Raw genomic sequence first — 24264 nt, forward strand, 5'->3', positions numbered from 1 at the left:
AGAAAGTGGTCGCTTACGAGACCATTTTCTATGGTTGTATTTACTTCAAAATCGCGCCTGCGGACTTGAATGATATTGATCAGGCATCTCTGTCTCCACATCTACTGAAACATTATTTGCTTAAAGCTTTTTCATTATGTGAGTGTATATAGAGACTGTTATCAGAGCGTGTGCTTATGCTGTACGAGACCGACATTAGCTGTCAAATGGACTCAGCGAAATTATCAACTCCCAGGACATGAGATTTACAAAATACGCGTTGGCAACGTTGTTTCAAAAAGTTTCGTTGGTGAATTAATAAACTACAGTCATGAATGTCGGTCCTGACTTTAAACATTACACTATGATATATAACGCGACAGCAGGACACGTTGAGCTGTAACCACAAGGGAAAGTAGCAGAATTCCTCTTCATATGCGGCATATTTTCCCACATGTTGGGTTATCCGAGCAGCGGGCAGTTGAACGCTAAAAGGGCGCCACATAGCTACAGTCTGGTGAAGAAAAGGCAATAATCTGAGCATGGAGCTGCCGCGTGCAGTTCAGCTGAGTTGGGACAAGTGTGCGTGTGTGTGTGCGAGTGAGTGCGAGGGCCGCCTGTGTGGTGTGGCACTCCTGACGCCACGAGTGTCGGCACCTGGAGTAGTGAGTGCCGTCACCAGTACACCTGTCCCCACACACCAGGGGGAGAGACAGTGCCATACACTTACAGGACAGGGATCTGCAAGGAAGTAATGCCTTGTGATTCTTATTTTCACTGCCTGATGGAGAGAGAGGTGGTCGGTGCCCGTGGAGCGGCGTGAGCATCTTCCCCTCCACCTGCAGTAGTGTTAAGCGATCAAGGTCACATATGTAGCCCGGTATGAACACATGGCGGATAATTACCACATGTAGAGATGACCCCAATTTGGGGTTTCACGCCCATAGAAAAGATGAACGATAGTGGGAGTGCACAGCAAGCCACAACAGATAAGGTAGGCGAGGCAGCAAATAATGCCACTACCGCAGTTGATAATAAGTGATGCAGAGCCGCCGTGTCGTGTGGTAATGAGGACACCTCGTTAGCATTGCCAGTTAGGGGACCTTTGCTCCCGATTTCTGGTGTTTGTCTATACTGTAGTTGCTTAAGTAGATATGTAAATGATTCGATACAAGTGATCCACGATGTCGCTTCTGTGGTAGCTGCACTTGTATATGGTTTATACGGGACTCATTATATGCATGAAGTTACACACACACACACACACACACACACACACACACACACACACACACACACACACACACACACACACACACACACACGGCCTTGCGGCCGAATGGACAGTGCTCTGGGGTCATAGTCCTAAGGGCCCGGGTTCGATTCCCGATGTGCAGAGTTTTTCCTCACCTGAGGCCTCAGTTAACCTAGTAGTAAATAGATACCCAGGAGTTAGATGATACTGGCTGCTTCCTAGGGACATGTGTGCGTGTGTATATACTAAAGAGAAATATATGTAGAATATAATCAAAACAAAAGTAGATTGGATTCAGCAGGCATAAAAAGTAAATACACACACACTCTAGAGAGAATGAGTTACTATTAATACACAACAAACACATTTGTTGTGTATTAATATACAAACAAAACATTCATATACAAACTCTAATATATGGAATGTGTTAGTCTCGTAGAGCGGCCGCTTAGAATTCATCTTCAGTACACATTCGTCCTTATAGCGGGGTACCTGAGCCACATCACACTGGTTTTACACATCCACATCACACTGGGTTAACACAGCCACATCACACTGGGTTAACACAGCCACACCACACTGGGTTAACACAGCCACACAACACTAGGTTAACACAGCCACACCACACTGGGTTAACACAGCCACACAACACTAGGTTAACACAGCCACACCACACTGGGTTAACACAGCCACACAACACTAGGTTAACACAGCCACACAACACTAGGTTAACACAGCCACATCACACTGGGTTAACACAGCCACATCACACTGGGTTAACACAGCCACACCACACTGGGTTAACACAGCCACACCACACTGGGTTAACACAGCCACACCACACTGGGTTAACACAGCCACACCACACTGGGTTAACACAGCCACACCACACTGGGTTAACACAGCTACACCACACTGGGTTAACAACCACATCACACTGGGATAACACAACCACATCACACTGGGATAACACAGCTACACCACACTGGGTTAACAACCACATCACACTAGGATAACACAGCTACACCACACTGGGTTAACACAGCCACACCACACTGGGTTAACACAGCCACACCACACTGGGTTAACACAGCCACACCACACTGGGTTTACATAAGAGCTAGATTATACGGTGTCACTCAGCCAGAGCCCAGAAGCACTCAGCCACAACTCAGCCATTGCGTCGGTGTACAGTAAAGAGGATTTTGACAACATTGACACATTGAAGGCTAATCTGCCACCTGGTGTCATGAGGGCTTGTGACAGACACTGACGTGGTGCAGTGCAGCTGGTGGATAAGTGCTCTTGTAGTCACGGTGCCTCAATGTACCGCTGAACGTCGCATTTGTAATTTTTTCTTTCGTCGGAGAGTAGGTGTGGAAATACCCCGACTTGTGTACTGTTTCTACAAGCGTCTATAGTTGAAATCGATCACCATGTAACGCCAGCCGCACCCGCTCGGACGCAATGTTTACGATCCGTGCCTTGAGGTCTGTGTGTGCGTAGCTACCACGCCCACACTGTGTCTGGCCTCTTCCCTACGCCCACGCCTCTCTCCCCACGCCCACGATGGTGCGTGTCCTGGTGGTGCTGAGAGGCGGCTACCCGTGGGGGTTCCGCATGCAGGGAGGTGGAGACAAGCCCCTGATAGTGAGCAAGGTAAGTGTGGCTCTCTTCTCAGAGAGGGGGAACTTTATGGTCTTGTCAGGAGTGTCTAGTACAGGAGTGTCCTGGGTGGTGGTGGTGGCTGGGTCATGCCCTGGGTAGTGGTGGTGGTGGTGGTGGCAGTTGGGTCATGCCCTGGGTAGTGGTGGTGGTGGTGGTGGCAGTTGGGTCATGCCCTGGGTAGTGGTGGTGGTGGTGGTGGCAGTTGGGTCATACCCTGCACATAGGGCGTTAATGTCTGTTTTGACAGATTGCCATACAAAGTTTTATGCCTTTCCCAAATATTGTTTCGTAATTTGTATATTTAATGAGTATATATATATATATAATGAGTATATATATATATATATATATATATATATATATATATATATATATATATATATATATATATATATATATATATATATATATGTTGGTGTATACTGGCAGCAGGTTTTCTTTCAAACATGTTTCATTGAATATGACCGCATATTCTGTATTTATTATTTTCTGGTTTAGGGCTTCTATCCCTCTAACTATTTTCTTAGCATCAGGGCTTAATTGAAATAGGAGTTCTCCAAAACTCATTTTCGTACTTTTAAGGTGAAGAAAAGAAGTGATTTACTATAGAGTGTATTACACTTATTTGTATAATTTGCACGACGTTTCGAACCTCCATGGTTCATTCTCAAGTGAACAGATCTTACAATATTAGTTGATTTTATACCCGCATTAGGTCAGGTGATAATACAATGAAGGTGAAAACATGGGGGGATACATAAGGGATAAACATAGGGGCTGCAGAAGGCTTATTGGCCCATACGAGGCATCTCCTATCTAAACACAAAGATTAATCCAGTGTAATTGGCCTGTTATGTTGGACATTGTCTTCTGTGTTGGCATCGATATGTTCTTGTCTTGTCCTTACTCTCATGGTGGGTAGAGTAAATAGTTCCGTGATTTGGGTGTTCATGGTAGGTCGCTCTATTCTTATGTGAATTGCCTCAAGAATTTGTAATCTTCTTGAATCTTGGGTTTTGTCTATTATGCAAGTATTCTTGTTCAACATTTCTCTTGTTAGAGTAATGTCATGGGCTTGTCTCATGTGATTCCTAGTATTGCGGACTGCTGCTGCGACGTTTCGTAGGTTAGGTAGCCGAAAAAGTTAGGTTAGGTTAGGTAGGTTAGGTTGTCGAAAAACAATTAATTCACGAAAACTTGGCTTATTAGGCAAATCGGGCCTTGCATAGTAGGCAAAGAAGTGCGTTCTGGCTACTAGGTACGACATATATATATGATATATATATATATATATAATATATATATATATATATACAGTAATGTTTGTGTGTGTGTGCGTGCAGACAGTATCGTGGCTGATAATTAGACACCAATATCGTCGTCACTTCCTTTACTTTCAGATGTGTGAGTTGGTTCCTTATAAATATTTATTAGCGTAGTGTTTTTTCCTGCAATTTGCATTATATTCTTTTTACTGTGGGATTTCTACTCCTGTTTCTTATGGGGGTTCTTTCCTCCTTAGTACTGTCACCTGTGCGATGATTGAACGTTTGTTTGTAGTACCGGTCGCTCGTACGAGCAGAAACATCACGACACGAATGTCAACACGCATCTACTGAGGTCGCTTCCCTGAAACCAGAAATAATAATCAATGCCCGGCTGCGGTCTTCCCCCCCCCTCCGAGAGGCGAATAGGTGCACGCCAACTCACGGACGCTTTCACACACACACGGACGCATGCCAGCACGCAATTATACGCGGAAACTCACATGCTCACGGTGACTGACACGCAAGGTCACCTGCACATACACATGCTAGCACTCAAGTGTAGCTAGATTTAGACATATACGCATGGCTTAACGCAGGTGAGCGTTTAGATGCATAACACGTATAGTCCACAATTCTTCACTAGTCGGTGGAGGAATTACTAGACAGCTGGAAAAGGGCTTTGTGTAGGAGTTTAGTGACAGGATGAGAGCTGTGTTTGTGTTGTCCCGTCTTCTCGGTAAGATGTCTAATGACGTTTTTGAAGCTTCCGACAATATAAGCATCCACTGCCATGTGTACTCACCTATTTGTGCTTGTGGGGGTTGACCTCTGGCTCTTTGGTCCCGCCTCTCAACCGTCAATCAACAGGTGTACAGGTTCCTGAGCCTACTGGGCTCTATCATATCTACACTTGAAACTGTGTATGGAGTCAGCCTCCACCACATCACTTCCTAATGCATTCCATTTGTCAACCATTCCATGTGAGTGTGTGTAGGCGTGTGTGCATACGTGCGTGCACGATGGTGTATGTGTATGCTATTTAGATTTTTAAGGCGTTCTAGGGCTCACCATAACCCGTGCTACATGGACACGTCGTTCTGAGTAGCTAAATCTGAAAAAAAAACATGTAACCATTCGAGATGACCGGCCGAGTCCGTTGGTGTGGCGTTACGGTACGCCAGACGCGCCGCCTTACTACGCTTGTCACTGGTGATTTTGGTTGATACGAGAGGTATTATTTATGTTCATCTGATACACCTTCGCCAGACTCGCAGAGGCGCTTGTTTAAGGTACCAAGTTTAGAGTGCATGAAGACTGGGTCGTTTGTTATATGTGGACACCTGTGAGGCTTGCCTCATTAAGCTAGGTGAGAGAGAGAGAGAGGAGGAAGGTACGTGGGAGCTAGGATGAAGTGGAGAGAGGAGGAGGAGGAAGCAGTGACGTAGAAGAGGGAAACAGTGAGACGAGGGAGAATGATTGGCTAGAAAAAGAAGGAAGGAAGGAGATAGAAGGATGGTTGTGAAGACGGTATAGGATGCAGGGGTCTCACCGACAAGGGCATCTCGGCACCCAGCTGCAAGCATCACAATGAGCGAGGCATGACAAGGGAGGATAATGCTGGTGGGGGTGGGTGGTGATAGTGGTGGTGGCGTCGAGAAGATGGTGGTGGGGGTGAGCGCAACAGGGGGTGGTTGCTGCTTGGTGAGTGTGGTGGCAGGAAAGTTGTTTTGGCGATTGTGGTAGCGGAATGGTAGCTTGGTGATTGTGGTAGCGGAATGGTAGCTTGGTGATTGTGGTAGCAGTAAGGAAGCTTTACTTAGTCGTAACTTTGTATTCTATGCTATTGGAATTCCTGGTCTGTAGTTTAGGTCCCTCGTGTCTATTTCTTATTGTTTAAACATTGGTTCATCATTGGCAGTCTTCCATTTGTCTGGTATGTCTCCTGTCTGCGGTGGTCTGCTCTCGTGTCTGCAGTGGTCTGCTGTATATCTGAGCACGTGGCATACTTATGTCTTCAGATCTTTTATTCAGTGTGATTGGTCGGATGTTGCCTGTTGCCGATGCCTGTGCCCGAATCTTAACAACTTCAGTAATTATTTATATTCAATTTCCTTGCTCTCCATAGTTGCACAGTCATTGAATCCAACAGTGATTCAATGTCTTTGAATCTTTCAGTCAAAACAGTCAAACAGTCTTTCAATCAAACAGTCTTTCTGTTATAGTTCAAGTTCAAGTATGTTTATTGAGATAAGAAAGAAATACATCTCAAAGGGATAGAGTAGCTTAGGCTATTTCTACCCCCCCCTATAGTCTTTTCTATGTTGTGAAATTCTTTTGAAATCTTCTGTTGAGTTATGTACGTAGTTATAATTTTTAATGAACTGGTCCCATCCTTTTTCAGGCTAATTAGCTGTTCTTTTACAATATCTCAGCCTTTTTCTGTTCGTATTTTTACCATTCTCTTTAGACTTTAGCTTTATTACATTGTAGGTCAGACCACATGTTCTTTCTCTACATATCACTTTATCCTTTTTGGGCGGGAATAAGTCTGTCGGCAGCTTTTTTACACCATTGGGAATTGTTGTTTATCGCGACATGAGAAGGAATGTCACTAACTTCAACGTCCAGTTGAATCCTTAACGTTAATTGTCCAATTTCTTCATAGCCCCGTTGTTTGTATGCGAGCCTCCTTCTGTCCTCTCCTGTCACCTGTCCCTCACGTCCTCTCCTGTCACCTGTCCTTCACGTCCTCTCCTGTCACCTGTCCTTCACGTCCTCTCCTGTCACCTGTCCTTCACGTCCTCTCCTGTCACCTGTCCTTCACGTCCTCTCCCACTGGGTACATTAACCTAGCTAATTAAGTTTTGCTCGGTTACAGCCCCGCTCCTGTGCCAGGTAAGTCCACAACGGGCTCACCATAGCCCGTGCTACTTGGAACTTTTTGATCCAAGTAGCGAATCTTAAACAACAACAACAACAACAGGTTTTGCTTCTATGGGGCTTGAGAGTTGGTATCCCGTCACTTGTTTTGTTCTGAGTGAATATCGGGCCCAACCTGGTTTGCTTCTTTTCAATCTTGTGGGTCCTTTAACGAGAGTCAGTCGTCATTGTAAGCAAAAGTACCTTATAAGGACATTAAAGATATCTAAGCTACGTAGTCTCCCCGTCTTCTTTTGATAATTACTTACAGATGTGTAATTGAAGTGTTTATTTTCGCCAATATATTTGACTGTGGATAGTGACTGTTAAGCAATATGTTGTATATTACTGCCAGGACTAATTTACCTTTTATCAATTGCTATTGTCTTGTAAGTGTTATTTGTCAAATAAGAGCAGTTAAAAGCTTCAGTTACATGAGTCCTTCACAGCTTCTTGACCAATAAGGTAACTAACTCCTCTGCTATAATCTTCATTTGTCCTTGTGTGAAAGCTGCCTGTGAGAACTTCATTTATTCGAAAGTCAGTAGGAGCCACGAGGAAAATTTTCTCATTGATACATCAATGTGATTTATGTAAACATTTCATTGTGCACTGCATATATTATTGTTTCCGATGAGGCCATGTCAAATATTGGCTTCATTTTGGCTGTAGGAGATCCAGCGGGAGCGTCCTTCCCTTCACTGGCATCACCTCCAGGTAAACTGTGGTCTGGAGCCCCTAGTTTGCTAGGGAAGACGTGGGTGGGGTAGTTGGGTGATCCAGTGGTGCAGGTTAGTGTGGAGCTCACTGGTGGAGGTTGGTAGATGATGAGTGTAAGTTAGTTGATGAGGCAAGAGCCTCTCACCTAGAGTACTCCAGCCACTCCCTTCTTTAGTGCGTGTAGGGAAGGGGGGAGGGAGAGGAGTATGTCTTTATTAATATGGTTGTGCATATATGTGTGTTAGGATTAAGGTCGCTTAAGATTGGGTTTGTAACATTAAGATCCGATGCTCATTTGTATTCATGGCACCTATACCCGGTGACGTCATAGTTTGTTGTTGTTGAATAAACGCCACGTGGATCACGCGTTCATTTCTCTTCCCGCCAAATTATAACAATGTGCTTTTTGTGTGTGGAGAAGGAGAAGCTGAAAGTGAACGAGAGACTGAGTGAGAGTCGTGAATATATATATGTTCTTCAAAGAGGAAACTAGGTACTGACATACACAATCTCACAGAGGGAGGGGGCCTCGCGGTTGAGTAAACAGCGCTCGGATTTCGTAGTGCCAAAGGCCCGGGTTACATTCCCGGCCGAGACAGAAACAAATGGGCAGTTCCACACACAGAGATCACACTAACGTGATGCATCAAATGAACAAATCCACAAGGGGTTCGAATAGCAGGTTCGAATCCTCGTCACGGCCCTTGTGGATTTGTTCAAATGGCCAGTTTCTTTCACCTGGTGCAGCTGTTTACTCAACAGTAAATAGGTACCTGGGAGTTAAACAGCGGCTTCGCACTACATCCTGAAAATGTGTGTGAGAAACGTGTAGAAGATATGATCTAAAAATAAGTCTGGAGTCAGTACATTAGAAAACTGACGGTTAGAAAGGCGGGGTCCAAGAGCTAACAGCCCGATCCTACTGGCATAAATAGTAAATACACACACAAATGCTGGTTGTAGGTGCAAACGAGAAGAGTACAAGCCCAGAGGCCGACGCAGATAAGATGCTTGTAATCACTGAAGCGCAGAGTGAAAATCTACATTATCCTCATTAAGAGCTTCAGTGCTAAGCATCCTCCCCCGCATCCCTCTACCTAACTCATCTGTAATTATCTGTCAGATACATGCAGTCAACAATACCATGGAAGCCACGTTTGTCCTCCCCAGATAATAACCACTTTTCGAACCAATGTCAAATCGATAACCGGTCTAAGTGCATTGGCGCAAGTGCTCCGGCGGCAAGGTAAATGGCTGTGTAAATCCCATTTGGTGTGCCATTGTGTGGTGCAGTGAGTATTATGGTGGCCAGGATTACCGTTTCTCCTCCCCATCTATAGGCAAAGAAAGCAGCCGCCGACTCTGGAGTGCGTCAGTGAGGCGAAGCCAATGTCTGAATTTAATTATCGTTATATTTATAGATATGTATATATGATTGTGTGTGTGAAATACATACACACACACACACACACACACACACACACACACACACACACACACACACACTGAACTTTGTCCTGAACGTAAGAGTATGCTCAGTTTAGGACCAAGGTTCACGTGTCAGTTTACATGCAGATTATTACTGAAACCGTAATATGCTTTTAGACCATCACAAATATCGAGATAACTATCCAGGTGGCTTGACGGGGGAGGAGTGTTGGGTTCTCATAGTAATGTAGTCCAAGGGCGGGTCTCGAAAACACTTGTTTAAAGTGTCAGGAAACTGCAACTTGGGGAGATGTAGGCAACATTCTTCTTCCAGTGACCAAGTAATTTAGAGACCCATGGAGGAGGTGGGTACGGAGTGCAGGAGACAGCTACGGGGTGGAGGTAGATGTAATCCAGTGAGAGCCTCTCCTTGTGTCTAACCTAACCTAACGTAACGTAACGTAACCTAACCTAACCTAACCTAACCTAACCTAACCTAACCCAACCTAACCCAACCTAACCTAACTTAACCTAACCCAACCCAACCCATCCCCGATAGCACATTCGACACAAAGTGAAATGCTCATTTGATATTCAGTGGTGTTGCAGCAGTGGGGATTGTAATGACACAAGTCATGTTACAATCGGCATACAGTGCATCGCAAGTACAAGAACATTTACTAGGACGGTTTGTACACAGTAACCAACCTCAGTTACATAGCCTCGCATCGTACATTTTGTGTAGAAATATTTATTATTAATTCAAGAGATTAATAATAAAGGATAAAAACGCTTTTCATCTCCGGAGTTCATTCACAATACTGTTTGAAGCTGTAAGGGGAAAAATAGTGAAGAGGGAGAAGCTTGGAAATCATTTCATTGGAGGCCTCTTCACTCAAGGTCACTTCCCTGTGACCACTTTCCTTTAGGTCACTTCCCTTTGGTACGATTCTGTGTGTGGCCACTTTTATCGTCCGCCACTTTCTTCAGGGCCGTGTTCCCTCGACCTCCCTCCTCCCCTCATGAATATTCCCCTTGAGTGTTACTTCTCTTTAATGCCTAATGCTGCTCCGCGCACGCACGGAGCTCACGCACGCTCACGCACGCTCACACACACACACACACACACACACACACACACACACACACACACACACACACACACACACACACACACACTGGTGGTGTGGCTGGTGGCTGAGTGGACAGCACGCTTGATATGTAGTCATGTGGACCGGGGTACGATTCCCCTGGCCGGCAGAAACAAATGGGCAGAGTTTCTTTCACCCTGATGTCCCTGTTACCTAGCAGTAAATAGGTACCTGGGAGTTAGACAGCTGTCACGGGCTGCTTCCTGAGGTGTGTGTGGTGTGGAGAAAAAAATAGTAGTTAGTAACAGTTGATTGACAGTTGAGAAGCGGGACGAAAGAGCAGAGCTCAACCCCCGCAAGCACAACTAGGTAAACACACACACATCCCCAGGAAGAAGCTCGTAGCACTTGTCTAACTCCCAAGTACTGCCAGGTGAATGACATCAGGTGAAAGAAACTCTGTCCATTTGTTTCTGCCTTGGCCGGAAATTGATTAGAATTACGACCCCAAGCGCTGTCCAATCGGCCGCGTGTGTCAGGGAGGGAGGGAGAGAGAGAGAGAGACCTACTTTATCATATCTACTATATATATATATATATATATATATATATATATATATATATATATATATATATATATATATATATATATATATATTAGATACGATAAAGTTGGTCGGGAGTAATCGACTATTAAAAAGACGGGGTCCAAGAGCTATCACCTCCATTATACAGCCGCAAATACACTTTCTCTCACTCAAATACACTTTCTCGCACTTTCAATGGAGTCTGTCATTAGCATGACCCATGACATGAACTTTCTCTATTAATTCTCAAAGTCAATTTGCCACAGAACTTTACCTCCTGATCATTTTCCATAGTAATATTAGACTGAGGTATGTATCACTAAAGTTACCGGCTGGTTTAGACAGGGTATATTAACGAACCTTGTTATTAACTTCACAAACTGTTTTTTTCACTTTAGGTTGATATTTATTGACCTTAAGTTGTCAATACCATCTATTGTAGGCCATGAAAACTTACATGCGTTCTTGTTTGTTTAATGCTGCCTTAATCTTCAACATGATTGATATCTTGATATCATGATATGTTTGTCAGTGATTCTTGTTATCGTTCAGAACTTTTAAGTGATTTGAAACATTTTTCAACATTTATTATTAATGGGTTGTGTGAAATGTTGTAATAAATTATTATTACGGTTATCTTGAGTTATCTTGAGATGATTTCGGAGCTTTAGTGTCCCCGCGGCCCGGTCCTCGACCAGGCCTCCACCCCCAGGAAGCAGCCCGTGACAGCTGGCTAACACCCAGGTACCTATTTTACTGCTATTTTACTGAACTCCATGTTCGTTTCATTGTATTCCATCAGATTATTTTGTATTTAGTTTGAAACGTAACATTTATGATAGCCTTGTTTTTCAACATTGTTGGCTTCATCTCTGATGATACTGTGATTTTGTTTCTCCCTTTATGATTATTTGTTTAAGGTACTGCAAACAATCAGAGTTGACAGGTAATAACGTTTATCTCCAGCATGTCAGTCTCATCCCTGTCTTGGCTTTCTCCCTCCTGGGGTAAATACAAGTTTTCAAGTTTCCATACAAGTTTCCCCTAAAAAAAAAAGCTTTTTAACTTGTATTCATTTATATTTAGCAGTCTCGGTATTACTGAATTTCCTCTAATCAGTTCGTTGACGAGACCACATACTAGAAGGTGAAGGGACGGCGACGTTTCGGTCCGTCCTGGACCATTCTCAAGTGGAACATTCCATATTCTTCAGCCACGTTATTGTGACTCATCGCCTCTAAACAGTTCCTTCCTGTTATATGATATCAAGATATCCTTGCCAGTAGTGCGTTTTGTTGCATGTTGCTTACCATCGCAATCTTTTAGTCTACTTTGATATACATTTTTTCTGTTCATTCGTACTCATAGCAGCTAAACCTTCTCCGGTTTATAGAATAATCTTTTTATAGCTTACATCTTTGTTAGTGTTGCTCGCGCTAAACCCTCGTTGTTTATGATTCGCTACTTGGAACAAAAAGTTCCTAGCAGCACGGGCTATGGTGAGCCCGTAGACTCTAAACCCTCGTTCTGTATCTCTGCCACTGTGACGGATGTAGCCGAGTCAGTGATGGTGGAGGCTGTGTAATGTGACTCTTCCATATGTACCATGGAAAATGGAAAGCCATCTCAAGAGCAATTACCAAATAACGTGATGAAAAAATTAAATGATATATTTCAGGAAATCTATTTATGTAATAAATGAAATCAATTAAATTGCTTGAAAATTTTAATTTATATTTTTAGTTATTTATATTTCTGAAAAAAAAAATCACAGCACTTGATTAGAAAGCCTTCTAAAACGCAAGCCACTATATAGTTAAAATAAAAAATAACTCACCAAGAGCCTTGGTGTGTTAATTATCAGAGAGAAAGAGAGTATATAAGTCATTACAGTACTGCAGATTATCTACAAGCGGTCCAAGAGTTGTAACCAAGTATAAGAAATATAAGTCGCCTCGGGGGAGTGGTGTCTCAGGCCGGCCATGGACCACTACCAACACAATTATAATATGCTAATACTCTATTTCCTAGGCTGCGGCACCGTGGAGAGTTGAAGTGACGCGTTCATGCAGGCTGTGTCGGGTGGCAGATGGCATGGATGGATGGGTGTGCTGGGTGTGGCCCCTCGTGCCTGGTGTGGCCCCTTAGTGCTGGGTGTGGGCCCTAGTGCTGGGTGTGGGCCCTAGTGCTGGGTGTGGGCCCTCGTGCTGGGTGTGGGCCCTAGTGCTGGGTGTGGCCCCTAGTGCTGGGTGTGGGCCCTAGTGCTGGGTGTGGCCCTCGTGCTGGGTGTGGGCCCTCGTGCTGGGTGTGGGCCCTAGTGCTGGGTGTGGGCCCTAGTGCTGGGTGTGGCCCCTAGTGCTGGGTGTGGCCCCTAGTGCTGGGTGTGGCCCCTAGTGCTGGGTGTGGCCCTAGTGCTGGGTGTGGCCCCCTAGTGCTGGGTGTGGCCCCCTAGTGCTGGGTGTGGCCCCTAGTGCTGGGTGTGGGCCCTAGTGCTGGGTGTGGGCCCTCGTGCTAGGTGTGGCCCGTAGTGCTGGGTGTGGCCCCCTAGTGCTGGGTGTGGGCCCTAGTGCTGGGTGTGGCCCCCTAGTGCTGGGTGTGGCCCCCTAGTGCTGGGTGTGGCTTGGTAAAATATTTCATTGTGGTTATTGATGAAATTACCCAATATAGAAAGTTAGTGTGAAACTGTTTGGTTATTGATGTTTGCATGAAAAATTCATCGAGAGACTGGGAAAAAGAGGATTAAAAGGTCTTTGCCTCAATGGACTTGATAAGGTTATAAAATAATCTTTTGAATAGGAAAAATATTTTGGAAAAAATTTTCCACGTTTTTTGGGAGTTGGGAGTCAGTAGGTGTTGCAAAAGTCGGTGTCGCAACATATTGTGCAATTCAGGCCTGGAACGGATAATTCTCGCTTCATTAGGCAACATTTTCAGCCTTGGAAAACACTGGCTACAGCGGACAACACTCGCTACACCCCTTGGAACCCTGGGTGCCTGGGGTGGAGCAGTGTACAATGTACAGTGTACAAGTGCCTGGGGTGTAGCAGTGTATCGTTCCGTCAGTCTGTCAGCAGGCTAGAGATAGTGACAGACGCCGAGCGAATGGGTGACACCCGCGGAGGCAACTCACTTACTTAAATATGGAGCCATTAATAATTTACGAAACCTGTACATCTATACTTAATCATAACGGCTTTGTTTACATTTATTTAGCACTTTACGAGCTTCGAAGCTTCACAACTCCAGGTTATTATTGTTATAAACAACCTCGTAGTGCTTCGAACCCTTGCCAAGAAACACCTTGTGCTCCTCCGACAACACCAAAGAGTGACAGATGATTGATGATTGTAGTCTTGTTGAATCAGTATTTCGATTACACCTAACACTTAAGAGAGATCGAGCTCTTCCTCTGCACGCCGAAGAAATATTTCAGATAATAATTTGTTTCCGGGTAAGGAATTCTCACTTCAAACACAGTGATTGATGGAAACACAAATATTACATTAGCGATACTTTTCTATCTTGGGAATGGAACATTTGGTGATGGTGGTGGTGGAGAGTGGTGGTGGTGGTGCTATGATGGTGCAATGGGCTTGCGCGCAGTGATGGTGCAGGAGAATGGTGGTTGTGCTATGGTGTAGAGAGGGAGTAGTGAGTGAGGAAGGTTGTGCTATTCACAATCGACTTGAGAATGGTCCAGGACGGACCGAAACGTCGTCGTCCCTTCACCTTCTAGAGTGTGGTCTGGTCATCAAGGTTGTGCTAGTGTGATGGGGGAGGGGGGGGAGAGAGAGAGTGAAAAGGGAGAGAGTGAGAGTGAGGAGGGAGAGGGTACGCGAGCACCAAGCAATGCTCAGTAGAAGGCGTGTATATTGTCAGCACCGAGACAATACACACGCCTCCTCTTCACCTCCCATCCGTAAACGAAAAAATAAATCCCAGAACGACGAGGGTGACGGGTTCGCTGTGCTTGTGCCTACACCTGGGTTTACCTGACAGTGATCTACACTAAGGTTTATCTCCGTCATTCCCTGTTTACCTATTGTATTACCACACACAAACACACACATGGGGTCTGGTAGCCGAGTTGACAGCGTGCGGGACTTGTAATCCTGAGGCCCGGGTTCGATTCCCGGCGCCGGCAAAGACAAATGGGCAGATTTTCACCCTGATGAGACTGTTTCTTTGCAGTAAAAACACACACACACACACACACACACACACACACACACACACACACACACACACACACACACACACACACACACACACACACACACACAGCCACACAGCATACCCCTAGCATTGATCTTTAATAAATTCAATTACAAAGACTTGCCCAATGTCCAATTGCCTGAAGAATTGGGTTACAAGATATATATGTGCTTCAGCCTACAGTTTAGACCTATTGTCTTATGTATGACCCTCTGTCCTGCGTGACAGTGAATACCAGCATTATCCTCACTTTAATAAGACTATCAAAATCCTCAGATTAGGCAAAATTGTAATTAATTTTGTCAATAAAGATGTTAATAATAATAATAATGGATTACAAGAAAAGAGTTATGAGCCACTATCACTGACAATGATCCTCTCTGTCTATAAAGTACTCGAGAGAATAATATGAACAAGATTAGTTACACACCTTTAGGGAAGGGGGTATCATGCCTAACTAACCGTCTGAAGTTTTATGATAAAGTAACGAAAACAAGGCAGGACAGAGAAGGCTGAGCACATTGCGTGTTTCAGGACTCCCAAAAGGCCTTTGACACAGTACCGCACAATAGATTATTTACACAATCTTGTGAGGGAGGCGGGAGTAGTAGAAGAGTATCGACATGAGTAAGGGAATACCTAACAGGCAGGAATCAATCATAGTAAGGTACGAGAAGTACGGTATGTTAGAATTGTTAGAATTCGGTATGTTAGAAGTTTGGGGACTGCTTGGAATTCTTTGTAAGAATAGTACATGGACTTATATGAAAGAATAGTAGAGGAACTTCGAATGAAGAATTTCAAATTTAATTATTAGCAAGAATTTAACACAAAATTCTATAAAGTGAATCTTAACCTTAGAGTAATATCGTGAATCAGTTCATTCAATAATCAAATCCACATGTTCGTCCAACATTCTCCGTCTCCCAGCGATGCTCGACACGTGGAATTATCAATTAGTCTTCATAATTGGTAAAAGGTGATTGGTGAAGGTGATCAATCATTCTAATTTACATTTCCTAGGGAAGGTTGAGGACGGCTGGTGGCGGTGGCTTGGTTCGGGGGTGTTGGATAGGATTTCAACCCTCGGATGTCGTAATTACCAAATAATTTGTGTAACTGTTCTCGGTCGTCTTTTGTTTTTGAGAGCGAGTTATAGAGATTTGGGATTATGGTACGCAGCAGACAGACACACAGACACACACACACACACACACACACACACACACACACACACACACACACACACACACACACACACACACACACACACACACACAATCGAGTGTTAGTAAGGCGGGGTCCAAGTACTATCAGTTCGATCCTACACACACACACACTTGGTATGTAAGAGAAATAAGGTCCATTTTGTCATAAAAAAGAACGTATGAGGGGAAATGAAGTCAAGATGGTTGTGGTGGAGGCTGACTCCATACACAGTTTCAAGTGTAGATATGATAGAGCCCAGTAGGCTCAGGAATCTGTACACCAGTTGATTGACGGTTGAGAGGCGGGACCAAAGAGCCGAAGCTCAACCCCCAAAAGCACAACTAGGTGAGTGCACGCGTCTGAACAAATCTTCGTACAGTAATATTTTTTGTTCCCGATTTTTGCTTTGTAATCAAAGGCGTTCCCAATTGGTGATTACTCGGCATCGTATGAGGACGGAGAGGGAGTAGGTGTGTGTGTGTATTCACCTAGTTGTGCTTGCGGGGGTTGAGCTTCGGCTCTTTGGTCCCGCCTCTTAACTGTCAATCAACAGGGTGCATGGGTCCTGTGTATGTATACGCGCTTGTGTGTGTGTGTGTGCGTATGTTTGTGGTCGTGAATGTTATATTTTTTTTAGAATGTGTTAATGAGTACTCACCTAAGTGTGCTTACAGTGTGGTTGGCCGTTAACGCTTGGGTTCTGTCGTATCTACTTCTGAATCCGTTCATGTAGTCTGCCTCCACCATCATTTATTCACTGTGCTTATTCATTACCCTGGCTTTGAATAAACTATCTCGCGTTCCGCTGGCTGTGTGTCTATGCCTGTGTTGTGTACCAACGTTCTGCTCCGTATTATGTCTGTCTTTGGCTTCACCAGTAGGCATATTGGCTTTACCTTGGGGAATATTGTATGTCGTGGTCATGTTTCGTTTGAATTGGTTATTGTGTATTATTTGCTGCTTGTGCGTGCATGTGGGGGGTGGTGTATGTGAGTGCATGTAGGGGTGGTGTATGTGAGTGCATGTAGGGGTGGTGTATGTGAGTGCATGTAGGGGTGGTGTATGTGAGTGCATGTAGGGGTGGTGTATGTGAGTGCATGTAGGGGTGGTGTATATATGTGAGTACATGTTGGGGTGGTGTATATATGTGAGTACATGTAGGGGTGGTGTATGTGAGTGCATCTAGGGGTGGTGTATGTGAGTGCATGTGGAGGGTGGTGTATATGTGTGGGTGTACGTGGATGAGTGTGTGGATAAGCTTGGATCTGTGTGCGTACGCGCGCACTCGCGCTATATTTATAATATGATGCGAGCTTTTTGGTTTAAAATAATATGATTATCTTTTATATATTCCTAGACAATTAAAATGCTAATACGTATTATATTTTTTCACACAAAATGATAATGAAGATGGCAGGATTATCATGATTTACCTGAATTTACCTCATGGACACCATCTCTAGTGTCCTCGACGGGGCCGGGAACCCGGCAGCTTGTCAAAGGTCGCTCATTCTTGCTGAAAGATATTTTTCAGGTAAAATTGAACTGGAATATTGTTGTCATTTTCAGCTTGGGCAGGTAGGGAAGACTGGGTTTATTACACTATGGGTGAAAAATTATGTTTTTTGTGTGTCAGACATTGTTGCTTGTGGCCATTGTGTTACACTGGGTTTTAAAGAAACTAGATTAATATCTTTAGTATTTTAAGGGTCTCGATGAGATGACCCTTGTTGTATCTGGTTTGCAGATATAATCTATTGTTGTGTTATAATAACGTTATAAATATCTGAGTTACACCAACACCTAACAGCAGGGACATCACCGTCAACGTCTTTGACACTGACGCCGTTAGCACCACCACCATCAACGTTTACACCACCATCAACACCACTGACAACGAAGCCACGATACCATTACTCAACCCAGCAACACTAACAACGATAGTACCATCAGTAACAGCCATTAACACTTACTACACGAAAGCCGCCGTCACCACTAAGCCCACCAACACAAAAATTAACACCAACACACCCATGACCACCGTCACCACCATCACCACCATCAAACATCACCACCATCACACATCACCACCACCACCACCATTTCCAACACAGCCACTATACACCATCCCCACCCCTCCACCGTCACTCGAACCTCCACACTACAAACCACCAACACACACTCTCAATCACTTACAGTAATCACTCCAATCAACACTCCTTACACCACTACTACCACACCATCACGTCACCACTATACCTCACCACCACTCCACACCATCAACACAACACCATCACCCAACACTACCCCCCCCCCAGTACCTCCATCCCCACCACTATAGCAGCAAAATAGGTACCTGGGTGTTAGTCAGCTGTCACGGGCTGCTTCCTGGGGGTGGAGGCCTGGTCGAGGACCGGACCGCGGGGACACTAAAGCCCCGAAATCATCTCAAGATAACCTCAAGATAACCACCAACTTCCCCCCAAGCAGACAACCTGGAGCACAGAGTTCCATTCTACTGACATGTAATTTTGTCTAGTGATCCAGGCTAAGCCGTCAGACTTACTATGACTCCTTCAATTTTTCAGTAATATTTTTGTGTGTATCCTCAAAGTATTAGTGTACTACCATTATATTTTGTTTAGTAAAGTAAAAATCTGCTTTCTTTACCATGGTTCAGCGTAAAGTGCACCCAGTAATCCGGGATTTGAAGTACTTAGTTTTCACCTCTCCACTGTATATTATACTTAACACACAGCCCAGTTACAGCACCGCTCCTGTGCCAGGTAAGTCCACTACGGGCTCACTATAACCCGTGCTACATGGAAATTTTGTTTTGAGTAGCTGAATGTAAAACAACATGTTCTTATTGTTGTTATAGATTCAGCTACTCGGAACAGGTTCCAAGTAGCACGGGCTCACCCGTGCTATATATATAATATAATGTGTGTGTAAGTCACGAAAATTAACGTGATGAAAAATGTGACGGTGTCAGACCACGAAGGAAGAACTGAAACAGGAATTTTCTTAAGTACTTTCGTATTTAATAATCCTTCTGAAGCTGTATTATTAAATACGAAAGTACTTAAGGAGATTCCCGTTTCAATTCTTCCTTCGTAGTCTGACACTGTCATATGTGTGTGTGTGTGTGTGTAGGGAAGGAGGAAAGTGAGGCGTGGGTTGTGTGAGGGTGGAGGAGACAGCTTTGGTCTAGCCAGGATCATAAACAAATTTAATTAAACTCTACGGCTGCACGTATCACTTTCCGGATTTGTCTGCATATTTTCCTTGTATTTAACATTTTTATTTTCAACCCTCATGCATATTTTCCGCGTTGTTTTTTATCTTCGTTACGCGCGCGCGAGCGAGCGTCTGTGTATGTGTGCTTGTGCGCGCGTGTGTGCGAGCGTGCACACGTGCGTGTGTGTGCATATAGTGCAGCAAGAAAATATCACAAACTATTAGAAATGTCATCTTGCAACTTATGATTACGAAGGGTGATGAGCTCTGGAGACCTGATGAAATTGAAAAATAAATCCGATTTGTGACATATGAGACCACCACGTTGCGAGGTTGTGTATACGTCGTACGACACAGCCACGTTACGAGCTTCTGTATACGTCGTACGACACAGCCACGTTACGAGCTTCTGTATACGTCGTACGACACAGCCACGTTACGAGCTTCTGTATACGTCGTACGACACAGCCACGTTACGAGCTTCTGTATACGTCGTACGACACAGCCACGTTACGAGCTTCTGTATACGTCGTACGACACAGCCACGTTACGAGCTTCTGTATACGTCGTACGACACAGCCACGTTACGAGCTTGTATACACGATGTACGACGTACACCGTGGGAAGCTGGCAGGAATACAATCCGTTTTTCACCGTCTGGACGCGAAGAGCAAAATCTCTTAATGACAGGTCAATACGGATAGAATTACACCTTTGTGTTCGGATTCGGGTCTTTTATTTTACTTATTTTCTTTTGGCGTAGTGATGGGGGTGGGGGGGGGGGACCGAAGGGGTTCCCATATAGGAGGTTTGTGTCCCTCTCACTGGGTGTGTACATGTATATATAACATTAATAATTTTGTAAATAGCATCGAAAAATTGTTATTTGCTTAGCTAAACGAACTAGAGGGTTCAGTTCATAAACCGATTATGTGCCTCTGTAAGCCTTTACACCACCGCCCACGGGATGGGTATGGGGTGCATAATAAAGAAATTGAATCTCACTGGAAGCTGTGAAACTGAGCCCCATGGTCTTATAAGTGTCAAGTCTATAGTTATTTTACCTAGCTTAAGCGTTAGACCCAAAGCATCCCGCCTAACTTATCGTAGTCTATAAGCTGTCGTCCTAGTAAGCCAGTATCACAGTGCTTTAATTTACCTAATGCACCGGAATTTTGACGGTGTAGTACAGGTCGTCAGAATTGCTGCACATGTGAGGACAGGCTGCTTGACTAATATGGATATAGAAGCATTGCTATAGAATAAGGAGTTAATATCCTAAAAATGCGTTCATGAGCTGGTGGAATAGAAAATGATAGTATTTTGTAAACAACTAAATATTACGCACATGCTAAAAATAACAGACATAGCAAGAGCCGCGTTAATTAGAAATTGTACTTCATTACTTCATTTAGATTACAAAATTAGTGTTAGTTGGCTAATTGCAGTGATAGAACGATATTTAATTTGGTGTGCAACTGGTGCTGTTGTTATTGTTCTTATTTTTATTAAAGCTGTCAGTGCCGCTGTTGCTGACATAAAAGTCTGAGCAATAAGCTGCTATAATTATCCAGACAGTAGTATGGCACTGAGAGCCTTAAAGCCTCTAGAGTCAATTGACCAGACCACACACTAGAAGGTGAAGGGACGACGACGTTTCGGTCCGTTCTGAACCATTCTCAAGTCGATTGTGAGTCAATTGACTCACAATCGATTGAGATTGACTCTAAGCCTCATAGAGTCAATCTGTCTGGATCAGTCCCATTATAGTGTTCCTTCCCTGCCTAAGAAATGTAGAGAGAGAGAGGGAAGTGGGAAAAGGGAGGGAAACTATCAAAGAGAAAGCGCCAAGCCATTACGACTACGTAGCACTTGAAAGTGATCAGGATAAGGGTTTGGGGATGGGACGAGAGGGGGAAGGAATGGTGCCCAACCACTTGTGGACGGCTGAGGATTGAACGCCGACCTGCAGGTAGCGAAGAGGCGTGAAACTGAACATCTGAATGAACTTGAAAGTTCAGTCAATTATTATCCCATGCTGCTAAAGGGCTTAATGACTGCATGGCTGGAACCATATCGGTGGAAGTGGCAAAGCTACAGCAGCAGTCTACCGCCCTCCACAACAACAGAAGGCCCTGACTGGGGTATGACAGAAATAATTATAAAATTAAGGCAGCTATAACTCTCATATAATTGCAAGAAGGGAAAGAACACCACATTCAATTACTCATGGATTACTTCAACAACGGCAAGGTAAACTGGTAAACCAGGTATCTACACCTAGAATTTCCTCGAACACATTAATCTCCAAAGCCAGGATAGCCTTCTCTGAAACACTTGAACCGCCCCAGGCTCTAGATCTTAGGAAAACCTTAACCTTAGAGCTAGTAAACTCTAGAAAACCTTAACCTTAGAGCTAGTAAACTCTAGAAAACCTTAACCTTAGAGCTAGTAAACTCTAGAAAACCTTAACCCTTAGAGCTAGTGAACTGTAGAAAACCTTAACCCTTAGAGCTAGTGAACTCTAGAAAACCTTAACCCTTTGAGCTAGTGAACTCTAGAAAACCTTAACCCTTAGAGCTAGTAAACTCTAGAACACCTTAACCTTAGAGCTAGTAAACTCTAGAAAACCTTAACCTTAGAGCTAGTAAACTATAGAAAACCTTAACCCTTAGAGCTAGTGAACTCTAGAGAACCTTAACCCTAGAGCTAGTGAACTCTAGAGAACCTTAACCTTAGAGCTAGTGAACTCTAGAGAACCTTAACCTTAGAGCTAGTGAACTCTAGAGAACCTTAACCTTAGAGCTAGTGAACTTACCGCAAAACCTCGTCGTCGTCGCTATAAGGCCAACAAAAGGCTAACGACCCGTGGCTAAACTACGCAAGAGACAGATGGGACAAGAAACTCGATACCAAATAAAAGGGAAGCAATGTCGCGCCGTCACTCTCCCTGCACCATAAAAACTGCCGATCACTGTATGCCGTGAGGACCAGCCTAGGGAAGTGGGGAGGTGCAGGGTGTAGGGGAGGAGTGGACCTGGGTGAGGAAGCGGCGGACCTAGGCGAGGAAGAGGGGGACCTGGGAAGAGAGAGTAGAAGAAAGGAGGAGGAAGAGGATGGGGTAAAGATGTCTTAACATTTTGTATTTAAACATTCAGTATTGACCCTGGTCGTCTCGCATTACACACACACACACACACAGCGGGGGCTGTAGTAGTGGGGGGGGGGGGGGAGGCTCGTTGGTGAGTGGATTGCGTTCTGGGGTCGTAGTCCTGAGAGCCCGGGTTCGGTTCCCGGCCGAGGCAGAAACAAATGGGCAGAGTTTCTTTCACCCTGACTCCCCTGTTTATCTAGCAGTAAATAAAGCAGTAAATAAATACTATAGGGAGTTAAATAGCTGTTATGGGCTACTTCCTTGTGATGGGTGCATGTGTGTTAGAAAAATGTAGTAGGCATAATAGAGGAAAATATATTGGTTAGAAAGGCGGGGTCCAAGAGCTAATAGCTCTATTCTGCAGGCACAAAAGTAAATACACACACATACATGCACATCACCCAGGTCTACAATTATCATATACTGTATATGAATATTATAAACGCGACTGAAAATGCATGCAAGTTCTGGGTATAGTGGCTCCTTCTGGACGGGTGCTTCTCATCCCTCTTTACCCGCGCTTGGATTGATTGACAGAGCGACGGGCGTCTTGCTGTGTTAGTGTCCGAGAGCCCATATAGTCCAGGCGCCTGGATGCCCTTCCTTTTGGATTGTTTTACACTTAGGCTAGACACGTATGAGAATACGTTTTGTGGATATAAATAGGAGCTGCCTTGAATGGGTCAATAGGTCGTCTGGAGTTTCCTGTATTCTCTTGTTCTTGTGTTTAAAAGTCTTCATATACTAACTGTTATCTTATACGCGTATCCCTTTCAAGTGCCACATAGTCTTGCTTGCTTTGCATTTTCTTCTGATAAATTTTATCTTAGTTTTAATCTTTTCGTCTCTCAACTCTCCATTCTCTGCGCTTCTATGTTTTCAACGTCCACTTCCTACACCGTATTTTGATCTCAATTAAGGAGCGTGTTGGCTGCATAATAATATATATTTTTACATCTCAGAATGCCTTCCAGCTCTGGAATGTGTGTAGATGGTGCCAAGTTTGTAAGAGCGTCGCCATCTTCCACATAAATTGGATTATTTTTTTTAATGCAAGCTGTGGAAAGTCTTGTCCTAATGTTAATATAAGTTTTTTTTGTTGTACATAATGGAAAATTTTCACGTCCCTGGCACACAATTTAAAATCATTGTGTGCATTGTATGTTGTATGCATTGTATGTGCATTGTGCATTAAAATCATTGTATGTCGGTGAACGAATTTTTGGATTTGCAATGCACTTGATGTGTCTTTTAGGTAGAGTTGTCGAATGAGCAAAATTCCCCTAATAAATAATTTTGTTTTTTGGTAATTATTTCCTGTAATTTGATAAATTCATTCAATTCGCGTCTCATAACATTAATTTTTCATATTATGAACCAAGATCAACTGAGCAAGAAACGATGACGTTTCGTCCTGGATCATTATCAAGACGTGTTATGACTTGATGATGATCCAAGACGGACCGAAACGTCGTCGTTTCATTCACTTTCTGATATGTGGTTTGGTCATCATATCTTCAGCCACGTTATT

At 44.0% G+C, this 24264-nt stretch overlaps 1 protein-coding gene across 1 annotated transcript in view; it reads left to right on the top strand.

Annotated features, from left to right (window-relative positions):
• Positions 1-551: 551 nt before the first annotated feature.
• Positions 552-24264, top strand: part of LOC138358838 (PDZ and LIM domain protein 2-like) — a 194149-nt gene continuing 170436 nt past the window's right edge. The window contains exons 1-2 of the mRNA XM_069317171.1: positions 552-644; positions 2609-2893. Coding sequence (XP_069173272.1) covers positions 2804-2893 — 90 coding nt within the window. The 5' untranslated portion in view covers positions 552-644; positions 2609-2803. The remainder of the gene's footprint in view (positions 645-2608; positions 2894-24264) is intronic.

The sequence above is a fragment of the Procambarus clarkii genome, chromosome 86 (assembly GCF_040958095.1).
Source record: "Procambarus clarkii isolate CNS0578487 chromosome 86, FALCON_Pclarkii_2.0, whole genome shotgun sequence".
Lineage (NCBI taxonomy): Eukaryota > Metazoa > Arthropoda > Malacostraca > Decapoda > Cambaridae > Procambarus > Procambarus clarkii.